This window comes from Desmodus rotundus, chromosome 7 (assembly GCF_022682495.2).
Source record: "Desmodus rotundus isolate HL8 chromosome 7, HLdesRot8A.1, whole genome shotgun sequence".
Taxonomy (NCBI): Eukaryota; Metazoa; Chordata; class Mammalia; order Chiroptera; family Phyllostomidae; genus Desmodus; species Desmodus rotundus.
The window spans coordinates 83,487,686-83,510,671 of NC_071393.1; the positions used below are offsets into that span (position 1 = coordinate 83,487,686).

Sequence of the window (22,986 nt, forward strand, 5' to 3'; positions counted from 1 at the left end):
CACTCCTGTAAAAGAGAGACTAAGCTACAGAATTGATGTTTTCACCAGCAGTTATTACATACCTAATTTGTAAGTTGAAAGCAGTTTTGAACTTGAGACCTATCATTAAATTAGAAAAAGAGCACAACTAGGTCATTGGTAAGGCGAAATGAACAATTTAAGGATTCTTGTCTGTGTATGATTTTGCATAATCTCTGCCTTTAAGTAGGTTTGTTTTCAATGAAGCAAAAATATTCACAATGCATTTTGTATGTAAGGGACTAGAGGGATGAATAAAGAAATGATTTGTCACTCTTATTTAATATATTATTTAGAGTAAAATGGCAGAGATGGGAATAGTTTATAATCCACTGTCAATACTACTAGTAAATAATCTAAGCTACTCTAGGTTAAAAAGATAACTTTCTAAGTGAACTAAATACATGCCAAATATAATAATCTGTCTGATACTGTTTTTCATGCAACAACTCTATGTGTTGAATGCATACTGTGCAACAAACACACCATACAATTGTGAGGAAGAATTGCTGTCCTCCCAGGTGTGAAGGGAAAAGCCGCTTTGGGCTTTATGCCAAGATGGCCCAGCTCTCGCCTGGATGCCCCCAGATGACTCCCCTTGCAGCTATGCCCTGGTCAAGAAAGAGCTTTTCTATGGGTTGAAAATTGCTTAAGAGCTTCAAGACACTTTTCTATGTAAGGTTCAAAAAGTGATTCAATGAGCCCTTGAGGGGTTACTGTGAATGTACACAAATTAAATGTATCTGAGACCGTGTTATCCCCATTTTACAGATGAGGCAACTGAGGCTCACAGAGGTTAAGTAACAATTTAAGCTAACACACGATGTGGTCAAGCCAGAAAGTGAATTTAAGTGATCTATAGTCAAGTTAAGTTCACCATGTGCCAAGTACTTCCTTAGAACCACATGTATACAAGTGAATATTAGTAGAACTTGCCCTCACTGAATGCCAATGTAGAGAAAAGGCTCAAATACGTAAAAAGTGCTCTTATTATTAATAAGGATGCCCCAGAAAAATCAAGAGTTTAGCACAGCACTGTCCAATAGCAATAAAATGACAGCCACAAATGTAAACACCTGTATAATTTAAAATTTTCTAGTACCTCATTAAAAAACAAAAAGCAATAGATGAAATTAATTTTAATTTTAATAGTATGTTTTATTTAAACCAGTATATTCAAAATAACATTTCAGAACGTAAGTTGAAAATAGGAAGTATTTTACCTTATTGTTTCCATATATATATCTTTGAAATCCAGAGTGTGGTTTACATTTACAACCCGTCTTAATTCAGACCAACCATTTTTCCAGGGCTCCATAGCCACATGTGTCTAGTGGCTACCGTTTGGATGGCACAGGTTTAGTTAGACTGTGCAGAAAACTGCATTCTCCCTGTGAAGTGCAGAAAGGAAAACTTACAGCACAGGGGACCTGGCCCTGAGCGGGTCTGCCTAGGGCCAGCCCGTAGTGTGTGGGTTCTTGACTTCGTGTAGGAAAGATTTCACACCACCAGTGCAGGGGACTATAAGTGTATGTTTATTAAAGCTGGGGACAGTGAAACAAGAGAGGACATAGGGTAGAAGAAGCAACAGGAGAGCCTGGGCTGGGCTGCCTTAGCTCACTGGGAGGTCAGAGAAAAGGGGGCCTAGCGGACAGGTTCAGGGGATTAGTGTGGAACGAGCTGCCAACTGCCCATTGCTCCCCTGGTTGCAAGTCTTGGGATCCCTTAGGGTTTAGGAGATGCCACGCCTGTGGGGGGTGAAGAGGGAGAAGGAGAAGGGAGAGGGAATGGCATGGGCTGCTCCCCAGAGGGAGAGCACACTCTGGGTCCTTTGTCCTGAGGCTTTTCTCTCTTGCAGGTGAGGATTCTAAGGGAAGTCTCAGGGGAGGGTTTCAGTAGAACACTCATCAGTTTCCAGGTGCCAGGGCAGGGGGTCGTTAGTCATTGCGGCTGGTCCTGTCATTGTCCACTTGGTTTTGCTGCTTTTCTGGGCCTGCAGCTGAAATATAACTGAGGCCTAGATGCTATCTCTAGGGAGGGGGCCTTCTGTATCTGGCTGTAAATTGCTGGGCCATTTTGTTCAGCTTTCTGTCTCAGTTGCCCTATTTTCCTTGCCAAGGAATGTTCCTAGCTTCTTACTATCTTGCCTCAAAACCTTGTCTTTAAAAATGTACTTTTGCTCTAATTATTTCTATAACATTTAAGAAATCTAGTCTTTGTTTTACTGTTGTTATCATCCCCAGCATATGTAATAGATGCTCAAATATTGGCTGAACTGAAATGAACTTGGGCCTACAGCCCAGGGTTATGTTTGGCTGGGTCTCCCCTGTTTTGTTCAGTATGAGAAAAGTGTTTTCTCAAGTTTAAAAGAAATTGGCAAGATCTGGCTGCTTGCCAGGAAGCCCTGCAGCTTTTTTTTTTTTAAGGCATAATTGCTCTGACATTTTGTTATTCTAATACTGAAAGTAAACCCCAAAGCTTGAAGAGTCCATAAGGTCTGATGCCTTCCTTTCTGGTGCTCTAATTAAAATGTGTACATTGAATTCTAATTAATGACCTAGTGCTGAAGAAATGCACTTTAACTTACATGGTATATACAGTAAGGACAGTCCAAATCTTTGAAGCTTCTTTGTAGTTCAAGCAACTGCTTGACTAAAACACAGGGTCATTCTTCTCGTCCAGTGGTTCTCAACTCAGGGCAGTGTTGCCCTCCAGGGGACATTTGGCAGTGTCTGGAGGTATTTTGGCTGTCATTACTGGGCGGGTACTATTGACATTTAGTAGGGCTCCAAGCTGGCTAACCCTTCCACACCCCACGACAAAGAATTCCCTGCCTCAAATGTCAGTAGTGCAGAGCCTGAGAAACCCGAGTTGGATTCTTTCTCCTCTTTCTTCTTCTTTCTTTTTTCCTCCACAAAAACAGCTTAAATAGTTTAGAAGTTCCTTGTCCTATTCCCCAGAGCAATCACTGTCGGTTTGTTTTTCATTCTTCTAATTGTCATCATTATGACTTTAATTAAAGTGTCTGTCAATCCTGGCTGAATGTTAGTCACCTGGAAAGCTTTTCAAAAATGCAGCTATTCGGGCCACCAGATTCTGATTTAATTCGTCTGGGGTGGGGCCCAAGCATTAGCATATTTGTTAGGCTTCCAGGTCATTCTAATAAGCAGTCAGGGTAGAAAAACTAATGTACATACATCTTTATTTTTATTTATCATCTTAAATAATTTTTGATCCTCCATTAGAAAAGATGAGGGCATTTCTGAACTCACTTTATCTTCCATCCCTCTTTCCTCTTCTGTCACCAAATTTTAGTTATTCTATTATTTTCACACATTGGAGCGTTATACATTTTGTCATTGTATTTATGTTATGTATATAGATTGACTCCAGAATTTAAAACTTATCACTAGCATGTACAATTATCAGACCACATTAAGTATAAATATAAACCGACTTATATTTATATTTATATATAGTGGCACCTCGGTACTCGTCGTTAATTTGCTCCGGAGCTTGTGATGAGTGCTGACATCTGTGAGTGGCGAGCAAGCAAGGAGTGCCGAAGCACTCTCTTTTGCAGGCAGCATCGTGACTGGGCAAGTTTCAGCAAGTGCAAGGAGTCCCCATCGAGTGCCGAGTGCTGAAACATTTTTTCCTCATCTAAACGCAATGAGTACCGGGTTTGATGGGGTCTGAAGCTGACGAGTACCGAGTTCTGACTGTATTCGGTTCCCCAGGGCCTGGAAATAGAGTGACTAATGTTTATCTGATTCTTCTTTCCATGTAACTTATTTTTTCTTGCTAGAAACGTTTAGGACTCTCTTCCCTTAGAGTTCTGAAATTTCACTTGTGTGTCCCCAGTTATAGTCTTTTTTTATTCATTCTTCTGAGCCTCAGTGGGTTCTTTCAGATAGAGACTTGTAGCTTTCTTCAACTCTGGGAAGTTTTCCCCTATTACTTTATAGTTTCTTCCATTCTCTTGTCTCTTTTGTTGTTGTCCATGTGAAACTCCTATTGGATGAATGCTGACCTTCTCTTAACATTTCTTAACGTTAATATCTCTTAACACTTCTCTCATTCATGATGTTGGCTTTCCTAACATGTCCAGCAATCACGAGTCGCCCGTTCACGTTTCTGAATGGAGAGCAAGTGTGATTTGTGTAAACCGGGATCATTTCCTCTCAAGTTGTGTAGATCTCATTCACCACAGGACAGGCTATACATTTTATTAATTAACCATTGATTCTGCCCTCCTGCTCAAATATCAGCTCCCTAGGATAGGAATTTTTGTTTTCTTTGCTGCTGGAACATAGTAGATTAATAAATAGTCTTTTTTTTTGATGGAAGGATGGATGGATGAGTGCTTTTGTAAGCAAGCAGGTGAATTGACCAGCAGCCTTCTCTGTAGTGAGTATATGAGGAGCTGGGGGCAGCCCGCGGTCCCCACAACTGCTGCAGTTAGCAGGGCTTCACTCTGCGAGAATATTTCATCCCTGGGCAATAGCTGCCTCTCATCCACACTGTATCCGGGGATGATCTGGAGGTGCCTCCAGTGTCCGCACAGCCTTTCTCTATGCTCCTAGCACTTCCACTAGTGGCTCTTCCTGGGAGATGTTCCAGCAGTACATGTGCCAGCAGGTGCTCTTTTTAGGGGAAGCCGCAGGGAGGGATGAGGCGCTCTCCACCTGCTCTACTTGTTCCGTCTGTTCTTGAATGAAACGGCCCAGTCAGAACTTACTCTGGCATCTTCGGCAGCTTTGTGCTAATTTCTCCATGAGTCTCTTTTCTGTCTTTTAGCAATTCTTGGAGATAATGACTCTCTTTTTTTGTTTGTTTGTTTTCTTGCCCTGTGAGAGTTTCAGTTGCTTAAAAATTATATCTGCTCCTCATGAAGTGGAAAATGGGGAGCAAGGAGGTGCACGTGCGCAATCTGTGCCCTTGACCTGGGCGTCTCCGGGGGCCACTACGCTGAGTGATGACTTTGAGGAATTCTGATTTCCAGATGACCTGAAATAATGTGACTAAATCAGTAGTGCCTAAATGCTAGCCAGTGGTAAAGTTTTTTTAAATCTATTCATACTGTAAGGCCAAACTAAAATTATTCTGAAATTATGTGTTTTGCACATATTTCCTAATGTTAAAATGCCTTTTCTCAAAACAAAATTTGGTCATGGTAATAGATGCCAGTGATTTTTTAAAAAATGTCCTTACTTAACAAAGTTGTTAATTCTATGTCAGTATCTTTCTTTTTCTTTTTTAATTTTGCAGATATGTGAAATTGATAAATCTGGGCTGCAGGGCTGAACAATTTTTTGAATTGTAAATTATTATCTTTGTTACTTGGAGGTGCAAGAATGATTTAACTAAGGTTTTAAGTGCTGTAAAAAGTACTTATTGAATTTGGGGGTGGAAGTTTAGGAAATAAATCTTTAGCAACCCTAATTATTATTATTGTTATTATTATTTTGCATAATAAGGCTTTTGCAGATATGCTGAAAGTAAACAAGACCTTGAAAAGTCTAAACATAGAATCCAATTTTATAACCGGAACTGGGATCCTGGCCCTGGTGGAGGCATTAAGAGAAAATGACACCTTGACGGAAATCAAGATTGACAACCAGGTAAGCTCACAGGGCACATGTGAAAGGAATGCCATCGTGGAGTGAGGTAAGAGACAAAGCTACATCGCTTGATTTGATGTTCTGGCTTTCCTATAAATTATAACAGCTGGTGGTCTGTGGGGTAAGTGGGGGAAAGCATGTTAACAATTAAGCAATGCACAGTTGGGCAGCCTGAGACATAAAGATCCAGTGAACCCCCAGCCCTGGGCTGTCAGGCCCTCGAGGAGAAAGAGAGGAGGTGGGGGCAGAGGTGTGACAGCTGCTTTGTTCAGCCATCATCACTGTTGCCTCTTAGCAGGAATCAGCACATTCCTGTCCCAGCCTTGCTGCTGCCTGTCCCTGGGACTATGGCTGCAAGGAGAAAACAGAGTGGCCACTCCCAGAGACAGAATTCATGTCCCTGGATGGAGGTTGCCGGAGCTAAAAGAAAGAGCACACCAGGCTCTTGCAATGTGGTGCTGGCCACAGAGCCCATTTAAGGGAATTCGGGTTCTAGAAGATGGCCTGGCTCAGAATAGCAGCAGGCCTAGCTCACAGTGCAGTCGCAGTCTCAGCTCTGTGGCTACATTTCTCGGGTTCCCATCGGCAGCCAAAGCATGCTGCTTTTCCCTGGAGCTACCACTTCCTGTCCCCTGAAGAACTCTCATTTCCAGCATCAGCCTGAAGTGCCTCTGGAGTTGTTCTGCTGGCTTCAGCTGGCTCCCGCTCCTGGATAGCAAGCCTCAGTTCTCAGCATGACACCGTGCCCTGCCTCTTTGGCTGCAGGGAAGTGTCTGCAGTGGGAATTGGTGAATCTGAGGGATCTACACACTGTATAGTAGGAAGAAAGGGCCCTGGAATGGAACTAAAAAGAGGAGACGGCAAGGAGACTTGTACTGTGAGCATTCTCCTGTGGGTTAGTGGGAGGGACAGTGGGGAAAGTGCCTGTTGAGAGTGTCCCCTCATGTCTGGGAAATTTCCTGGTCTAGATCCTACAAGATCTGATAAAGCCTGAGGGTTCTACCCACAACTTTTGCCTGGCGACCCAAAACAGGTCCTGTGGACAGCTCTACTCTCCCTTTTTGCTAACCAGGACAAGGGGAATGTTCAGTATCTGCCCTCCTCCTGAGGCTTGTTGCCAGGGGAGCAGGAGAACCCACTAGAAGACAGGCAGCCTTCCTCACCCTCCCCAGCAGGGATGACTCACCAAAACAGCTTTCCAAATGCAGAGGTGTGGAGGGGAGCACAGGGAGTTGACCATACACATTCAGGGGAAGTTTGACGCTGTGTATCTTGGTATGCGTCCAGCTGCTAGTACATTAAGAAAGAGCCATCGAGGAGTGGGAGAGCAGGAAAACAAGCTAGAGAAAAATATGAAAAGGAAACAAGTGTTGGTTCAGGGATATTTACCAAATAGATTAAGATCAGGAAGAAGTTGAGGGCTCTTAGTAAATATTCCCAGGAGATCTAAGACAGAAGTGTACACTTTATTCCAAAGTATATTTAACTTTTTGTGTTGGTTTAGGCCATAGTGAAATCTTATCTCTGAAATAATGTTCCAGATACTCTGTTCCTAGTTCCTTGTAAAATATTATCTAGTTAGGGTTGCCAGATAAAATTTGAAACCAGGCAAGCAGCAATTAATTTTTAGTATATGTATGTCCCATGAAATATTTGGGATATACATCTACTGAAACATTACTTAGAATTTATTAAAATTCAAATGTAAATGGGTGTCCTGTATTTTTGTTTGCTAAGTCTGACAACCTTATACCTAGTGAATGAGCTAGAATCCTAAAAATGTAGAATACAGCAGCTTTTTAAAATGCATGTGAAGAAGACCCTGAAGCACAAAGTCTCTCTTAAATCCCCTCTAAAGCATAAACCTGGGCGTGCCTCTTCAGTTATCTAGGAAGGGCTTTATGTGATTTTCAATTTTATTTTTTTAATTATATTTTATTGGTTATGCTACTACAGTTGTCCTAATTTTTTCATTGCTCCCTTCTCCCCCACTCCCTCAGGCAGTACACCCACCATTGTTCATGTCCATGAGTCTCGTGTATAAGTTCTTTGGCTGCTCCATTTCCTACACTGTACTTTATATCCCCACGGCTATTCTATAACTACCTATTTGTACTTCTTAATCCCCTCACCTCTTCTCCCCAACATATTCTCCCACACCTCTTCCTGCATACCCATCCCCACACCCCCTTCAATCTGGCAATAATTAAAACACTCTCTGTAGCCATGATTCTAACTCTGTTTTTCTTGTTTGCTTCATTTGTTCCTTGAGCATCCTTATAACCAGTGTTTTTAACTCTGCATCTGATAGATTGCTTATCTCCATTTTGTTTAGCTCCTTTTCTGGAGTATTGATCTATTCTTTCATTTTGGCCATGTTTCTTTGTCTTCTCATTTTGGCAACCTCCCTGTGTTTGTTTCTATGTATTAGGTAGAGCTGCTTTGACTCCGTGTCTTGGTGGTGTGACCTAATGTAGTAGGTGTCCTGTAGGGTCCAGTGGCACAGCCTCCCCTATTACCCCAGCTGGGTACATGAGGTGTGCCCTTTGTGTGGGCTGAGTACGCCCTCCTCTTGTAGTTGAGCCTTGGTTGCTGTTGGCAGATCAATGGGAGGGCTTTACCCAGGCCAGTCAACTGCAAGGATTGGCTGTGACCACTACCACCAACCACTGCCCTCTGCAGATGCTCATCTGTGCAGGGGCAAGGTGGTGGTTCTCTGATGTTGTCTGTAGCTGTCTGCTGGGTGAGCTGGCCCTGAGGTTTCCCAGGTGGTGCAGGCCAAGGTCAGCCCCCACCTGTATTTTGCCTGGGCCACACTGCCTGAGCTATAAAGCAATCTGAGATGGCTGCTACTTGTGCTGGGCTTGCAGATTCCCAGGCAAAGCCAAGCTGTGCATCTAAGCTGGCTGCTACTAGTGCTGGGCCTGAGGCTCACTGAGGCCAATGCTGCTTGTCAGAGAGGATTTAGGAAGTTGTGAAGCAGGAGCCAAGACCAGCCATTCTTATGTAAAAGCAGCTTGGGTGGGCCTGTACGTTTGGTGGGATGGAGTTTCTGGGGATCTTCAAGGCAGGTCAGACAGTGTTAGCCAGGTTGATTGAATCTTAGGTACAGCACAAGTGTGCTGGCTCAGTGCGGAGAGGGGTTAGAAAAGAGACAATGGCCCCTGCTCACCTTGATGCCAGACACTTCATTTTCTCCCTATATACCACTGGTGCCCTTCAAGCTGCTACCCAGGTGCTGGAGCTCAGAGGGGATGAGTCTGTGTGGGTTCTTTAAGAGGAACTGCTTGGGGCTCCAGAAATTTCTTCCACCCACTCAATCCCTGCTGGGTTTTGCAGCCAGAAGTTGTGGGGACTTATCGTCCTCTCCCTGGAACCCTGGGATGGGGGTCCTGGTTTGGAGCTGGGACTCCTTACTCCCAAGATATCCCTCCTGAATTTTTATCTACCTCACTTGGGTGGGGCACCATACTGTTCCACATCTGCACCCCTCCTACCAGTCTGGATGGATGTGGTTTCTTTAATGCCGTCATTGTCAAACTTCCATTCAACTCGATTTCTGACAGTTCTGAGTGATGGTTGTCCTGTATTTTAGTTATAATTTTGATGTGGTTGTGTGAAGAGGCAAGCCATGTCTGCCTATGCCGCCATCTTGACTGGAAGTCCTAATCCCCCAGTATGCCTCTGAAATGACATCTCTGTACTTATAATGAGAAAGAGAATGAAGTTCTAGATCTGGAAAGTTCCTTGCTTTCTTCTACAGATGAGGAAATTCAGAGTCAATACTTGATTCCCACCCACAATTTTGTTCACTGACTTATAGAGTGTTAGAAGTAAATCTCAGTTTCCTCATGTGTCTAATGAAGGGTTTGAAATAAACTAATCTCTAAGACAGTTTCCTCAGGCAGGGTCAGCAGCTGAGACCCATTTGGTATCACTGTAGTAGGCACCTGCACCAGAATGAAGGCCTGCTGAGAACCTGCCCCTGCATGGGCTCCAGGTAAAAACATATAATGACTTAACGGGGCGCCCTGTGAGAAGAACAAGTGGTGATGCATATTCATGACTAAATAAATTTGAGTAGGCAAAAGAGATTACTTAAGGAAAAAACAGAAAGTTATCTTAAGAAATGTATGCATAAGCTTCTGTTTCTCTTTTCTTTGTATTGGTGGCTTAAAAAAGAGAACCATACTATCCCAATTATAAGAACTTGTGGTGCCCCTTTGTTGCCCTGTTTATACAATGCAAAGGACCTCAAATCAAAAAAAGAAAAAAAGATTCAGGCTGAGAAAGAAAGATGCCCTGTGTTATATTACTTTATCCCTTTCTATTATATGCCCCTCTCCCGATATAATTTTCTTCAACTCATTTATATCACCATCAGCACGCCATCCTCCAAGTTACCCAGGTGCAGGACTCCAAAAGCTTGAGATTTGTGAGGGGAAGTAAAGAGACCATTATGTCTTCCCTCTCAGTCAGTGCGCCATGAACTCCTGCTGCCAGTGGGTAGAACCCCTTTGCCCAGTCCGGGGCCATAGCTGTAACTCTGGCAGTGCCAACCTTAGCTTGGGTCTCGGTCCTTAATTCAGTCCCATTGTTTGAAAGTGTGTCATGACTTAAAGGTGCTCATGCATCTGTGAGGTCAGTATCTCTTACTTTTTTGCTGCTTCTCCCTCCCATAGACCCGCATGGCTTAGAATGCTCATCTCTCCCCTGTGCATTCCAAAAACTGTTGCCTTATTGGAAGTACCACATTCTGTGAATATTTTGGTAAGAGACTCATTTGGCAGGTTGTTGGATGAAAAGAAAGATGAAGAGTAAAGAGTTAAGCCCTAGAACTTGCCTAGGACAAAAAACTTTCTCCATAAATTTTTCTCCTTTATTTACTCCATACTTAAATTTTCCAAATTTAAAAGGTATGTATATTTTGAAATACATTAGAAAGCAACCCAATTGCATGATACTGGCACAAGTGTAGACTGGCAGAGTAATAGAGTCCAGAAACACTCAAGTATGCCTGAGAATCTTGTAGTGAAGTGTTATTTCAAAGGATGGAGGGAAAAAATTAATTAAAAGGTGGTGGGGAAATTTGCTAGCATTTTGGAACAAAATAAAGTTTGTGTTCTATTTTAATTCTTACACTAAAATTCATCTCAGATGAAATCAAGATTTAACTATTACAATATGCAAAATCATAAAACCAGTGGAAAAAATATCAATAGAGACTTTTAAACATGACATAAAATATAGGTTGATAAATTTGACCATATGATCATATAAACGCCTTTATAGCACTCAAAAAGAAAGACAAACTGAGCAAAGTATTTTCAGGAAATCTGACAAAGGGCTAATTTCCTAATATATGAGAAATTTGCAAGTCAATAAAAAATACCCAGGAACTGGAACCTGGGAGAAAAATGGGCAAATGACAGATACTAGTAGTTTCCAAAAAAAAAGAAACACAAATGCATGAGAAAACTAATTGTTCTTATTCATAATTAGAGAGAAGCAAATTAAAGTGATTAAATGTATACAAGTGACATATAAGTTGCCCCTACTGTATTGACAAAGGCGAAAAGATTGGTGATATGCCATGTTGGTTAGGGTAGGGGAAACAGTAACTCTCAAACACTATTAGCAGGAATAAAAATTGTCCTTTGAGGGTAAATTAGTAATATATCTAAAATTAAAACATGCTTACTTTGGGACCCAGCTGCAATTTGCCTTCCAGGCGCGCTGGCAGAAGCGAAGACCCCTGCAGCATCGTCTGCAAGGCAGAAATGGAACGCAGCGTGCCAGGCAGTCATTAGGACCCGGCTACGTAAATTACGCTTCATTGCTATAATGGAATGCTGTGCTGTTGGGTGAGGTAAACGTACATTTACCAACATGAAAAGGTGGGACTAATTTAAAATTAAAAACCTGCTTCAGAACAATATGCTAGTAGAATCCATTTCTGTGGGAAAAGCGTAGACATACATGAGATTACATAGACATGTGAATGCATAGAAACTGTTTAAAAGACTACATACTATGTGCTAAACTGGCTTTCTCTGTGGGGAATGGGAATATTAGGGGAAGGGAGCTTTTATAGTTTATACACTTCCTTTGATTTTTTCTAAACAAGCCTGTATTTTTACTTAAAAATATTTAATGTATATGTCATGAAAAAATATACTGTGTCCCTTTTTACATTTAATTTTAAGTTCTTATCTTTACATGTCACCATTTTAAAAAATCTACTTTTAATGTTGGTATTATTCTGTGTCTCACCTTAAAAGACAAGACAAATCCCTCTTTTCAGAAACATAAGAAACTTGGGGACCTTGCTGTAGCCCAGGAACCCCTTTGGTGTTTGAGAACTCACCTGGCTAGGGTTCAGACCACAGTAAAGCCTCGAGAGTCTCTGAGTAAGACTCTCCTGAGAGAGAATGGCACATTGATTGATGTTCTTTAATTATTTCTGGACATGGATCCCAGAATAGAAAACTCACTAATCGTACTGATGGCTGTAAGACAGTTTCACTATCTAAAAACACCTGTTTAAACTACAGATACTGGGGGTAAATTACACACACCAGATAGTAGTTTTGCTGTAATTTTACATCTGGTGTCATCTTTTCCTTCCTAAATTATTGGCTTAGTCTTCTCAGGTTAGCACGCCGGTAGATTTGACTATCTGTCTGTTGGGTTTTGCTTCTCGGCAAGGAGCAAAGGAGTACGGAGGAGAAAATATCTCAAGCTACTTTGCTCATTCAGTTGGAGATTTTTGCCTCTTTGCTTTTTTGTCCAACAAGTAGCCATGAATCTTTCCCACACAAGTAACTCTTTCCTCTTTCTTCTTGTCATGCCACCTATGTGTCTGCACCTGCGACCAGAGACAGCAGTTGGGAACAGCCGTAGAGATGGAAATTGCCCAGATGCTCGAGGAGAATTCAAGGATCCTCAAATTTGGATATCAGTTTACCAAGCAAGGACCACGAACGAGGGTGGCAGCTGCCATCACAAAGAATAATGACCTGGGTAATGCAGCCATAATACGTGCTGTTAGCTGTTAGAAAAGCGTGATAATCATTCATTTCTCCACTTCACATGTAACACCTTTCCATTCCACAGGCCTTTAGTGCCAGCCCTTCATCAAAAGCACGCTATTCCATGGTCATGGGGACCCTCCTCATCAGTACAGTGTTTAAGTTTTACTGTAGGGTTCTCTCGAGAATGGTTTGTTCTGTTTCCCAGATAGCCTGTGATTTTTGCTTGGTTTCCTTTATGTATTTGCTTCTCATTTACTTACTTATTACATGTAATCGCCCTGTGTTGTTATCCACACCCGAAGGTGGATGGACACAGGGACACGGAAATTCCCAGGTCACTTAGGTTTGAGTCCTGACGGGGCCCTGTGCTTGGGTTTAAATATAGTTATGTCTGATACTTCGGCAATTTACACGTGGAATGAATTAATGGAACAATGATAAACTCAGAGGTAGCTTTTTAGTTAGCCTTTCCTTAATCTTTCCTGCTGTCCACTCTTTGCTGAGAATCTGTGGCATTTCTTCTGTTAGAATGAGGTGGGGCATGTCCTAGTCAACCACAGTACAGAAGAATGGGACAGATTGGAAAGGCTTGATCTGGGGACATCCCAGCCACCTGAAGCAGCATGGTAAAAGGACATCCGGGTGCAGACAGTCCACTTGGCAAGCAGTCAGCCATAGCAGGCTTCAGTCCCCTGTTTGAGGTTCAGGGTCAGAATGCCAGAGCTTAGACAGGGGAACTGGGCACACTGTTCCACCAAGCACAGTGCTGGCCATGGGGAGGATTCAGATACTGGACGAGACAGAAGCTTAAGATAGAAGGGGGCAGAGTGTCCAGTTCCCTGCCCACACGTGCTTAGCCAAGACCCTGAGGCCCAGCCAAGGTGCAGTGTGTGGTATCTAGTGGCCAGCCAGGCATGTGGCAGTTCTTGCCTTCAGGGTGCAGAGGCTGAGGAAGCAGCATCCCAGCAAACAGATCTTTGGGGAAGGGTGGAGGCAACAGTTGGAAGGCATCTAGGAAAAGCAGAGGGGGCCCACAGCTGAACAACATGGAGACCAAAGGAAGACAGGCACACCGCACAAGACATTTGAAGTAATCAGGGAGGCCATCCTGAGCCCAGGAGCAGTAGCTGTGGGCTACACCTTTGGTTGGATTTTCTGCAGCCTCGGCAGCAGTAGGCTGGGCCATTTAAAGAGGGGAGATGGGGCAGGACCACAGCCAGGGCACCATTTTTGCCAAGTTCAAGAAGCCGTCCTCCTACCCACTAGAAGAACCTGCAGACAGAGAAGTGAAAGGGGGAAGAACTGGCTTGCAGATACTGGGAATGGGCAGCTAGGCAACTTCTAATCTCAGTTTGCTTGCCATCTGAATCATCCCTCCCTTGGAGGTTGATTCTTAGGAGGTTTTATTTTAAACAGGCTTGAAATTTTGATCTTCCAATAGCAGACCCTCTTGGTCTTCAAGCTATAATCAGAGTTAATAGACTGTGGATGTGTCATCCTGATGCATTAGGTAGAGCCAACTGGTGACTGGGTTGCAGAGAAGCTGAGGATATGGGCTGTGACCCAGAAGTTACTTAGAAGTTCACTACCTTGTGGAGCTGTCCTGGGCCTTCTCTATAGAAATGGGAAAGTGCTCACCTCCGGACTGTGAACTGTCAGACATAGGTTTATGGCAGTGCACATCTCACAGGACACTGGATTACTCTGTCATCCCCAATAATGATCTCGTTATTAATGATCTCATTATGGGGAATGACAGAGTAACCCAGTAGATAGTTGAATACTGAAATTTAAGATAACTGTATCTCCAAGTGTGTGGGATTGTTATTCTCTGTGATTAATGTTGCTTCTCTGAAATTTAAGGAGTATTCCTCTACTCTGTCTTTTTAACCTTTATTTCTTTTTTACCTAGTTCGTAAAAAGCGAGTTGAAGGAGACCGAAGGTAAATTTCTACGAGAGGTAAAGATTCACCACGGCAGCCATTTAAAAACGAACAAAAACTCTTCTCCTTCCCACTGGGACTGTTTTATCAAAGGTTGTTCATTTTCGTTAACCACACAACTAATAATTTAATTGTTATTCTTTTTTAGCACTCCTTATTTATCTTGGATTTTTAAATATATACAGTTGTTTTATTTGCTCATGGGCACCTCTGGCAACTTGCACCAGTGGACAGGTGCGAATCTGTAGCGGACGACAACAGTCGGAAATGATTTCACCACTTTGATGTTGGCTTGTCTTACGTCGTTACGTAGACTTTTTTTTAGCCACTGAAAGGAGTTGACTATATAATTGTGATTGTGAGAGAGGCCTGTCTCTGTTTACATGCATGGCTTTGAGTTAGGCTCAGTACGTCAGAAGTATTCTGCTGGCCACAGAAGGAATTACCATTGCCAATCTCACTGGATGAGAAAATGTGACCCAACTGAGCACAAAGTCTCTTAGTTCCAGAAATGTCACTAAATGCACATGTGCCTGCTGATCAGAAATCAATGGTGTCATCTTCATAAAAACAAGACACAGTGTGATACTTTTACACAGCCTTAGTAAATAAGTAAAGAAATGATTATTAGCCCACAAATACAGCTTCCAGCCAGACTCACAGGCAGCAAAATGAACTGCTACATCTACCTTTACTGATTATTCACCATAAATTCCATCTTTTACTTGACTCCCTGGTGGATGACTTTTCACAAAGCTGTTTTAAAGTTTTCCAGACATGATGGCTATTTTTAAATCTTAGTAAGAGGGAGACTTTTAAAACAGTACACGCCCAAATAAACCAATAATGATTGCGCCTTAATCAAAGTTGTCTGATACACATGACTGCATTATTTTGGCACATTTTAGAAGCACTTATGGCTTTTTCTTTAGTGTAGCAAGATCACAGAATGAAATGTGAACGTCCAAGTTAATTATACAGATTTTTGTCTATGTGACACGATCCATCCAGACATTGCAAAGTCAGGAGAAAACGTGAATTGTCACTTACCCAGGTGTTTGTCATCTCAGGAACGAGAGCCGGGAAAGCACAACTGAGGTGCTTGCATGATAGTGAGCAGTAAGCATTAATCTTCTAACCCAGAAGCGCAGCTCGCAACCTGCACTAAGGAAACAGGTTTTTGCTAACTTGGTGCCCAAGGCTGTAATTGGTGGCGCTCTGACAAGTAGCTTAATCCCTGCTCTCCTCTGGTCCTTTCAGCTCCTTCTCTTTTTTCTCTCCTCTGTAATTTGAGCCTTGGCAAAGTTGGCATCCCTTGTGCTGGCGACACCTGGAGCTAGAGAGGTGCTGATTCTGGCAGAAGGTGGGTCCAGTCCAGGATCTGTTTAATAATTGAGTGTTCCCGAGTTGCTTGAGAGCAGGCCAACCATTAACGTAAAACAATTCACATATTATTCTAGTTAGTTTGTAAAGCACATGGAAACCGTTTAGGATAGACAGCCTTTCTAAAATTAGACTTTTACCTGTGTTTCAAGTACTCACATCTGTAGCTCTAAAATCCTTTGAAACATCTCATTTTCTTGAGAATGTTTTACTTTTTATTTTTTTGAGGGACTAATGAGCAGAACATGTTGACATTTTTAGAACCCTAAAACGTTTTTTATGTCTCCCTACCTATAAAAAAAATACAGTACATATTATTTAATGGTTTTCAGTCTGATTTTTTACCTTCCCTCCTAATCACTTAGGTGTGGAAGGTGGGAGCCAACTTATACAGGCTTACTGATGATTAAAATTTCAAGAATTTTGCAAACTGATTGTTAAACACAGCCATTATAAAAATTAAATGGCATATACTTACAACTAAATATGCTATATTAAAAACAAAAGTAGTACTCAAAAATTGAACTGTTTTCTAGGCTCCTAAAACTGTTTGCACCTGTTGTGTCTGTGTGGCTGACACACTGCGCAACGGTACACTGTCCACACCTCTTCCAACCGCAAGTTCGGTACTTCTTGGTGGTGGTTTGGAATTGGCTACGGTGGGAGTATTTCTACCGAGGAAATTACCAAATACTATAATCAGGGCTTTTCTCCACTAGGTTGCTGGTTTATGAACATTCATCAGCAATGTATACAATTTTTTTTGGTATACATAAGTTTTGGTTACCATGTTGCCAAAGGGAAAAACATTTCTCTTCTGTGTCTTTTTCCCATCATTTTAGATTCATTGCAGATGTATTTAAGTGCTGAGTCCCTGGCATGCCCCTTCAAGTAAGGCTTTTTCCTTTCCTTTCTCATTCACTCTCTTTCTTACCTTTACCCCTCAGAAATCTGGGATTCTACAGAGTGTCTTCTGCCGCCCCCAGGTGCTATAGACTGGGGGCTAAAGCAGTTTCTGACAAACGCTGGCAGGAAGCAAGAAAAAAAAAAATCAGAATTTGATTGTAACTGTGCTGCGGTTGTTGATAGTATTAAAGCAAGGTAATGGGGTATTATCAAAATTTAGCACTCTTTCAGCTTGTAAAATAGTTGGGTCACGTGTAATAGAGTCTATGAAATCAAATATTTATTCCTAATTCTTTTATCTTAGTATTACCTGCATTTTAAAAGTAGTTTGAAAGGTGACATTTTCATGAGTATTCACATGAGTATCTTTATGTTAAAGATAACTATTAGAAAATAAACTTACATTTTTGGGAGCCTATACATCATTTAATTAGCCTAGGACTTCATCTCTCCATCTGCCCAAAGTGTGCAGGTAGAAGCTCCTCCACGATCATGGCGGTGCATAATGTACATACGATACTTTTATATGTATGTGTTTTGCCAAATACTATGTTGAGATATTTGGCGACATCTGGACATCTGATTGAAGGGAGATAATCTCTCCTCAGGCCACCTCCTTCCCTCTTGTAGACCTGTACAGGCCCACGTTCAGGTCATAATCACTCACCTGGACCTGCAGGCTCGTATCACATGACTCCTGAAAGATGGCTTTTAGGAGACGAATTCCGGAAGTCTGGAGGTCATGTCATTAGTCGAGCAGTGCATCTCCCCGTCTGATGGAAGTGGGTGATGGAAGCCAATGCATCGTCAGCAGCACAATTAAACCCCTTTCATCTTGGTAGGGCGTAATGTAAATAAATGTAGTGTGTGTGTATCGCCAAATATCTGATATCTAACTAGGTATTTGGCTACATCTGGACATCTGATTGAATGGGGTGCTCTCTCCCCAGCTCCACGTCCCTTGTCATTTTTAGAGTTTCTGCAGGCCCAGGTAATGTGAAGTCACTCCCTGGACTTTAGGTCACCAACCACCAAATTTTGCAGCATGTATGGACAATAACCTTTGGGAATAAGTATTAGAAACCTTGAAATCATTTCATTGTTTCAGCCCCAAATCTCTCCATATGCCTAAAGTGTAAAAGTAGGAGCTTTTTCATCTTCATCAACGTAATCCAGCCCCTTCCTTCCATCTGTGTTAGGGTATACTACATGAACGTACGTAAATACTTTGTACATAAAGATCACCCAATACTGGAAGAAGCTATTTGGCTAAACCTGGACAACTGATTGAAGGGAGAGGCTGTCTCCCAGTCCTGCTTCCCTTATACCCCTCTCAGTGTGGCTACAGGCCTCGGTCAGGCAGAGAGTCACTAACCTGGAGGGGCACAAGCAGCTCGCCCATCTGCGAGCGCACAGGTCATTGTACAGTGAAAGCCCACCTCCATCTCAAAATTCAGAAATCCTAAATGCCTGTGTTCCTCAAAACGATTTCCCTAAGGGAAGGCTGGCACACCTGGTAAAAACAACAGCAGCTTCCCTTCCAGACAGAAATGTGGTCCCTGGCAGGGCACCAGCACTGGGGAAACCAGTGTGCTCTGTGTACCTCACACTTGAAACCTGGTGTTACGCAAGCATCAGCATGCTGTAAATGTAAGGTGGCCCTTTAAATTCACAAAAGAGAGCAGATATTTCCCTTTTTCATGAGCGTGGTGTACTTAGCCCTCTCCTAGGCACTGTGAAGGAGACAGAGGAAGTACAAAATTCTGGACTGATATAATTTGATATGTGTTTCTTGGGCTTTGAGGGTAGAGTGCCTTTTTGCAAAGTGGACACCATCTCTAGTGTAAGTATTTATAGCATCAGCAAAGACGGGCCAGGGCAGTAAGATGTGAATACTAGGTTCTGTGGTGTGTTACCTGTACTCAGTGGAATTGTTTCTGGAATCGGGTTTTAAGTCACGATCCTGAAGCTTCCTTCCTCTCGTACACTAATGATGCAGTAATAGCTACTTTCATTTTAATGAGCAGAGAACTAAGATGAAATGTTTTAGCTCTGCCTTCCAGTAGCAGTTTTCCCTTGTTGCTCCTTATTTCAAGTCTCCCCATCACATACTGTACCATCTTCAAAACTAAAGGACTGAGACACATGCAAAGAGAAAGTATGAGAATGATGGAAACATCAGGCTGAGCCCTCTGGATGAAAAGCACATAACCAGCCCAGCCCCCCCGCCCCCCCACCGCAACAAACTAGAGAGAGAAAAGTACGCAGAACCCAGGATGGATTCATTGTTTCTTGCTATCAACTCTGGATTAGATTGGATTTCGTTTTGTGGTTCAGGAGTTGGGTAAAGTGGAGAGGCTGTGTGAGGTGGAGAAGGAAGGTGGAAATTAAAGGTTTTAATTTGCGTAATGGCAGAAATAAGCTCTGCTCAGTTTACCTCTTGTCCCAAGAGCTGATAACATCAGTGATTGAATATTCAGTAGGTGAATGGGGATGGAGTTCCAGTGTCTAAATTGGGAAACTGCCTCTGGGTACAGCTGTAGAAAGACTGGAAGTGTACCAGAGGTTCTCCCAATCTGTGATACATCATTGATTTGGGAGAAGGTGAAGGAGACTAGACAGACATTTCTCTGGTATTGTCCATGGAAGTCGTTCTGAGCACACTGGCTTCCTTAGTTGGTATGGTGGAGGAGCACCATAATAACAGATTAGAGAATGACTCCTCATCCAACACTAAGTCACCAACACTTAGCAGGTATATGATCATGGGCAATTCATTTAATTGCCTGCCAATTACAGACTATACAGGGGGAAGAGCACTGGATTTGGAGTCAAGAAACCTGGACACTTGGCTCCACACTTCCTTAGCTGGGCGACTTTGAGGCAAGCCACTTAGCCTCTCAAGTCTAAGCTTCTTCAGCTGTTATAATGGGAATAATATCTTCACTGACTACCTCACAGAGTTGTGGTGAGAACATAGTAAGATGGAAAATACTATACTGGAAAGGACTATACAAAAGTGGAAGATCATTTTTATCATCTCTTCACTAACATTTCCACTGCCTCTTGAATCTGTTTTATTTTCTTCTGACCAACAATTACGTCTTCCACATTTTTTGAGTATGGTGACTAGAAGCATGAGTATGATGGAGGGGACTGGAATTACTTCATTTTTCACATAGACACGGGACAGGTGGTTGGTGGGGGCAGTGGGTGTTACATCCCAGTGACGTGTGTAGTCAGGCATTTTCCTGAGTCACTCTGGCAGTTCTTTGGGACATGGGTCAGGGCCCTTGCCGAGAGCCTAAGGCTGGACACCTGGGGGAAGGAGACTGATTTGAGGAGAGGGTCTAGGCACTGCTGCCCTCCCGTCAGCTCTGTCACCTCTCAGGATGAGACAGGCTATGACCCGAGATGTGACAGAAGGCTAGGAGAAAAGACTGTCCTCAGGGCTCACTTGTGATATCAGCTCTCCTGGGCAGCAGCTGCCTTGTGATCACCAGCAACCTTAGCCCTGCCCAGTATTATCTACTGCGGAGAAAGAGCTTGAAGCATAGCCTCGTGGGACTTTTCATAAGCACTTGGAGGCAATGACTATCTCATCAAACTTTGTACCTTCAGTAGACTCTAGTAAGGTGCCTTGTACACAATAGGTGCTTAATAAATGTTGCTTGAATTCAATTGTCCTCCAGCTCCAAAAAAAACCCCAAAAAAAACCCCAAAACATGCTCCATTTGCCACCATGTGGTGTTTTTGGAAAACAATACTGATTTGGCTATCAGCTGTGTGTGGCTTTGGGCAAGACTTCCATCTATCTTGTCTTCGTTTCATCCAGAGAATGGAGAGGAGTAGGTGCTCTCCTAGGCCCCCCCAGCTCCTGAACATTACAATCCTGTGGTTCTAAGATGTTTCCTTTGCAGTTTCGTCTCTCTTCAGAAGGCTTTGTTCAGAGGAACGGGTCTGACCTTCCCAGACAGTTAGTTGTCTGTTTGTCTTCAGCCGTTTTTACTGTCTTCAGCATAGTTCTCGAGGAACAGCCTTTTCTGAAAAGATATTTTAAAATACCTAATTTTTTCTCCTCAGGGTTGGTGGTGGAAAGGGGGAAATGCAGAGAAGGAAACTGAGCACAGTAAACACCATGTTTTTCATAGGTTTTTATTTAAAGTGTGTGTGTGTGTGTGTGTGTGTCTGTGTTTCTGAGAGCATATTGATTGGGTAACAGAGAAGCCAATCAGAAGTACATGTGCAGTTGAGAGAGGCTGGCCCAGTATTAAAAATTCCCCATGGAGGATCTAAATGTGGATAGACGGGAATTGGCCATATGATGAAATGAGATGGAAGAAAATGTGCATTTTAAGAAATTTTATTTTAATAGCAAACGTTGCCAGTGACAATCTTTAGTTAAGAAATTGTTCTGACCTAAAATTTTTATCTCTGCCACTTTGTTTTTTTCCCCAAAAAATACAACTCCACATGGAATATTTATATTTTAATTAAGCCTTTATCTTAATTCTGTTCCATCTATTCAAGGGAAACAAATAAGCATTCTTCATTGCATTTAAAAATGTAAAATACTCGCATGCTATCATTCTGTAATATTTTTCCAGTTAAGATGCTGTAATGTGTGATTTATGTGTACCTGTATTATTTTGTAATCTGGCTAAACCTATATTGGCGACACTTATTTGGCTAAGCAGTTATTGGAAAATCTATGGTTTCATTATTTCATTTGAAACTTTTCAATCAAAGGTAGACATTTATTATATTTGTTAAGGAATTAATGACTAATTTGCTTTTTAAATGTGAAATTGAACAGTGTTAGGGAATTAAATGTGTGCTAAAGCAAAATGTATGATGCGTGAAATACCTTTACCCTGATCCCAGCTGACACGAGTGAGTGCAATGTTTGACCCTGTGGAATTACCCAGCCAGGCTTCATGCTAAAGTAAATGTGTACTGTTTTAGTTAATCGGGATCTTTTTGCTTTGGAAGATATAATCTATTCATTTGTGTCTGAAATGAAATTTCCAAGTGCAGATGTGTACGGAACATTAGGAATGAATAAACTTCCCTTTTAAAATGAAAGTAAAGACTGATTTAATCTAGTTAATTTTTAGGCACATTGTCTCTTTAAAAATAAGTTATTGGCACCATGTTAGATGACTCTGTTTGCAGAAAGAACTACAAAGTCCCCTTACTGTGAAGATAAGGAGGAGACAGACAACCGGAAGTAGCCAGAGGGAGAAGTGAGAACTCATTATTATAACAAAAATGCACACATTTAGATAAACTTCTAAAATTTATCAGAATAAATGGGAGCAAGAATACAGATAACCCATATGGGTTGTGTTTCACCTTGAATTTTTTATATTAACTTTGGATTTACTTGTTTATAAGCTCTCCCGGGATAAAAATCATAAAGGTGCATTATAAAGGTTTGCCCTGGAAAATTAAGAAAACCTACTTTTTCTGCCCTCCTGCTGAACTCTGCTTAACTCTTTGTCACTGAAACTGATGACAAGGTCCAAGAAGGAGCATATAAGGCCTATTCTCATTTTCATTTACTGCTTCACACCTTACCATGGACAAGGAAGTATAGTAATTATTTTATGAAAAGAATTTCATTCTATGGGGCTGTAATGAATAGGAATCATAGGTACCAACTTTGGGATCACACTTGCCTAGTTTAAATCTCACCTGTTAATTGTGTGAATTTCTGCAAATTACATAGCCTCAGTTTCTTCATCTGTAAAATAGGAACCATAGTCATACTGCACAGTAGCACTGTTACGAGGATTAATATAGAAGAATGCTTGTCGTACAGAAGGCACTTGGGTATTACTATCCTAAATTCTAACCTAAATAAATATGCATGGATTTTAATGCCAACAGAGTTCTCCTTTTTATGCTGACAATGTTAGGCATTTAAGCAGGACTGACTCTTACTAAATTTAACATTTCCTTCGGGCAGACAGGCCCTCCTCTGTCACCCCACGTATTGACTAGAAGCAAGACAGAGCTGACTCGGGAGTTACTCCTGACCCACCCTCTCATTCAGCTCTGCTCCTGATGGCTTCC

The 22,986-nt window shown here is 42.0% G+C and overlaps 1 protein-coding gene and 1 long non-coding RNA gene across 3 annotated transcripts in view; one reads left to right on the forward strand and one right to left on the reverse strand.

Annotated features, from left to right (window-relative positions):
* Positions 1-21,998, forward strand: part of TMOD2 (tropomodulin 2) — a 51,896-nt gene extending 29,898 nt beyond the window's left edge. The window contains exons 8-10 of one of the 2 annotated variants that reach the window (XM_053928332.1): positions 5,499-5,642; positions 12,521-12,665; positions 14,589-21,998. In XM_053928332.1, coding sequence (XP_053784307.1) covers positions 5,499-5,642; positions 12,521-12,665; positions 14,589-14,623 — 324 coding nt within the window. In that variant the 3' untranslated portion in view covers positions 14,624-21,998. Of the gene's footprint in view, positions 1-5,498; positions 5,643-11,373; positions 12,073-12,520; positions 12,666-14,588 lie in introns of those variants that run through there. The other variant, XM_053928333.1, reaches the window with a different exon arrangement.
* LOC128781362 (uncharacterized) lies at positions 1,181-15,744 on the reverse strand. Its single transcript, XR_008427325.1, has 3 exons — positions 15,670-15,744; positions 6,829-6,982; positions 1,181-1,409 (listed from the first exon to the last, which is right to left on the reverse strand). It is a non-coding gene; the product is annotated as an uncharacterized lncRNA (long non-coding RNA).
* Positions 21,999-22,986: the final 988 nt, after the last annotated feature.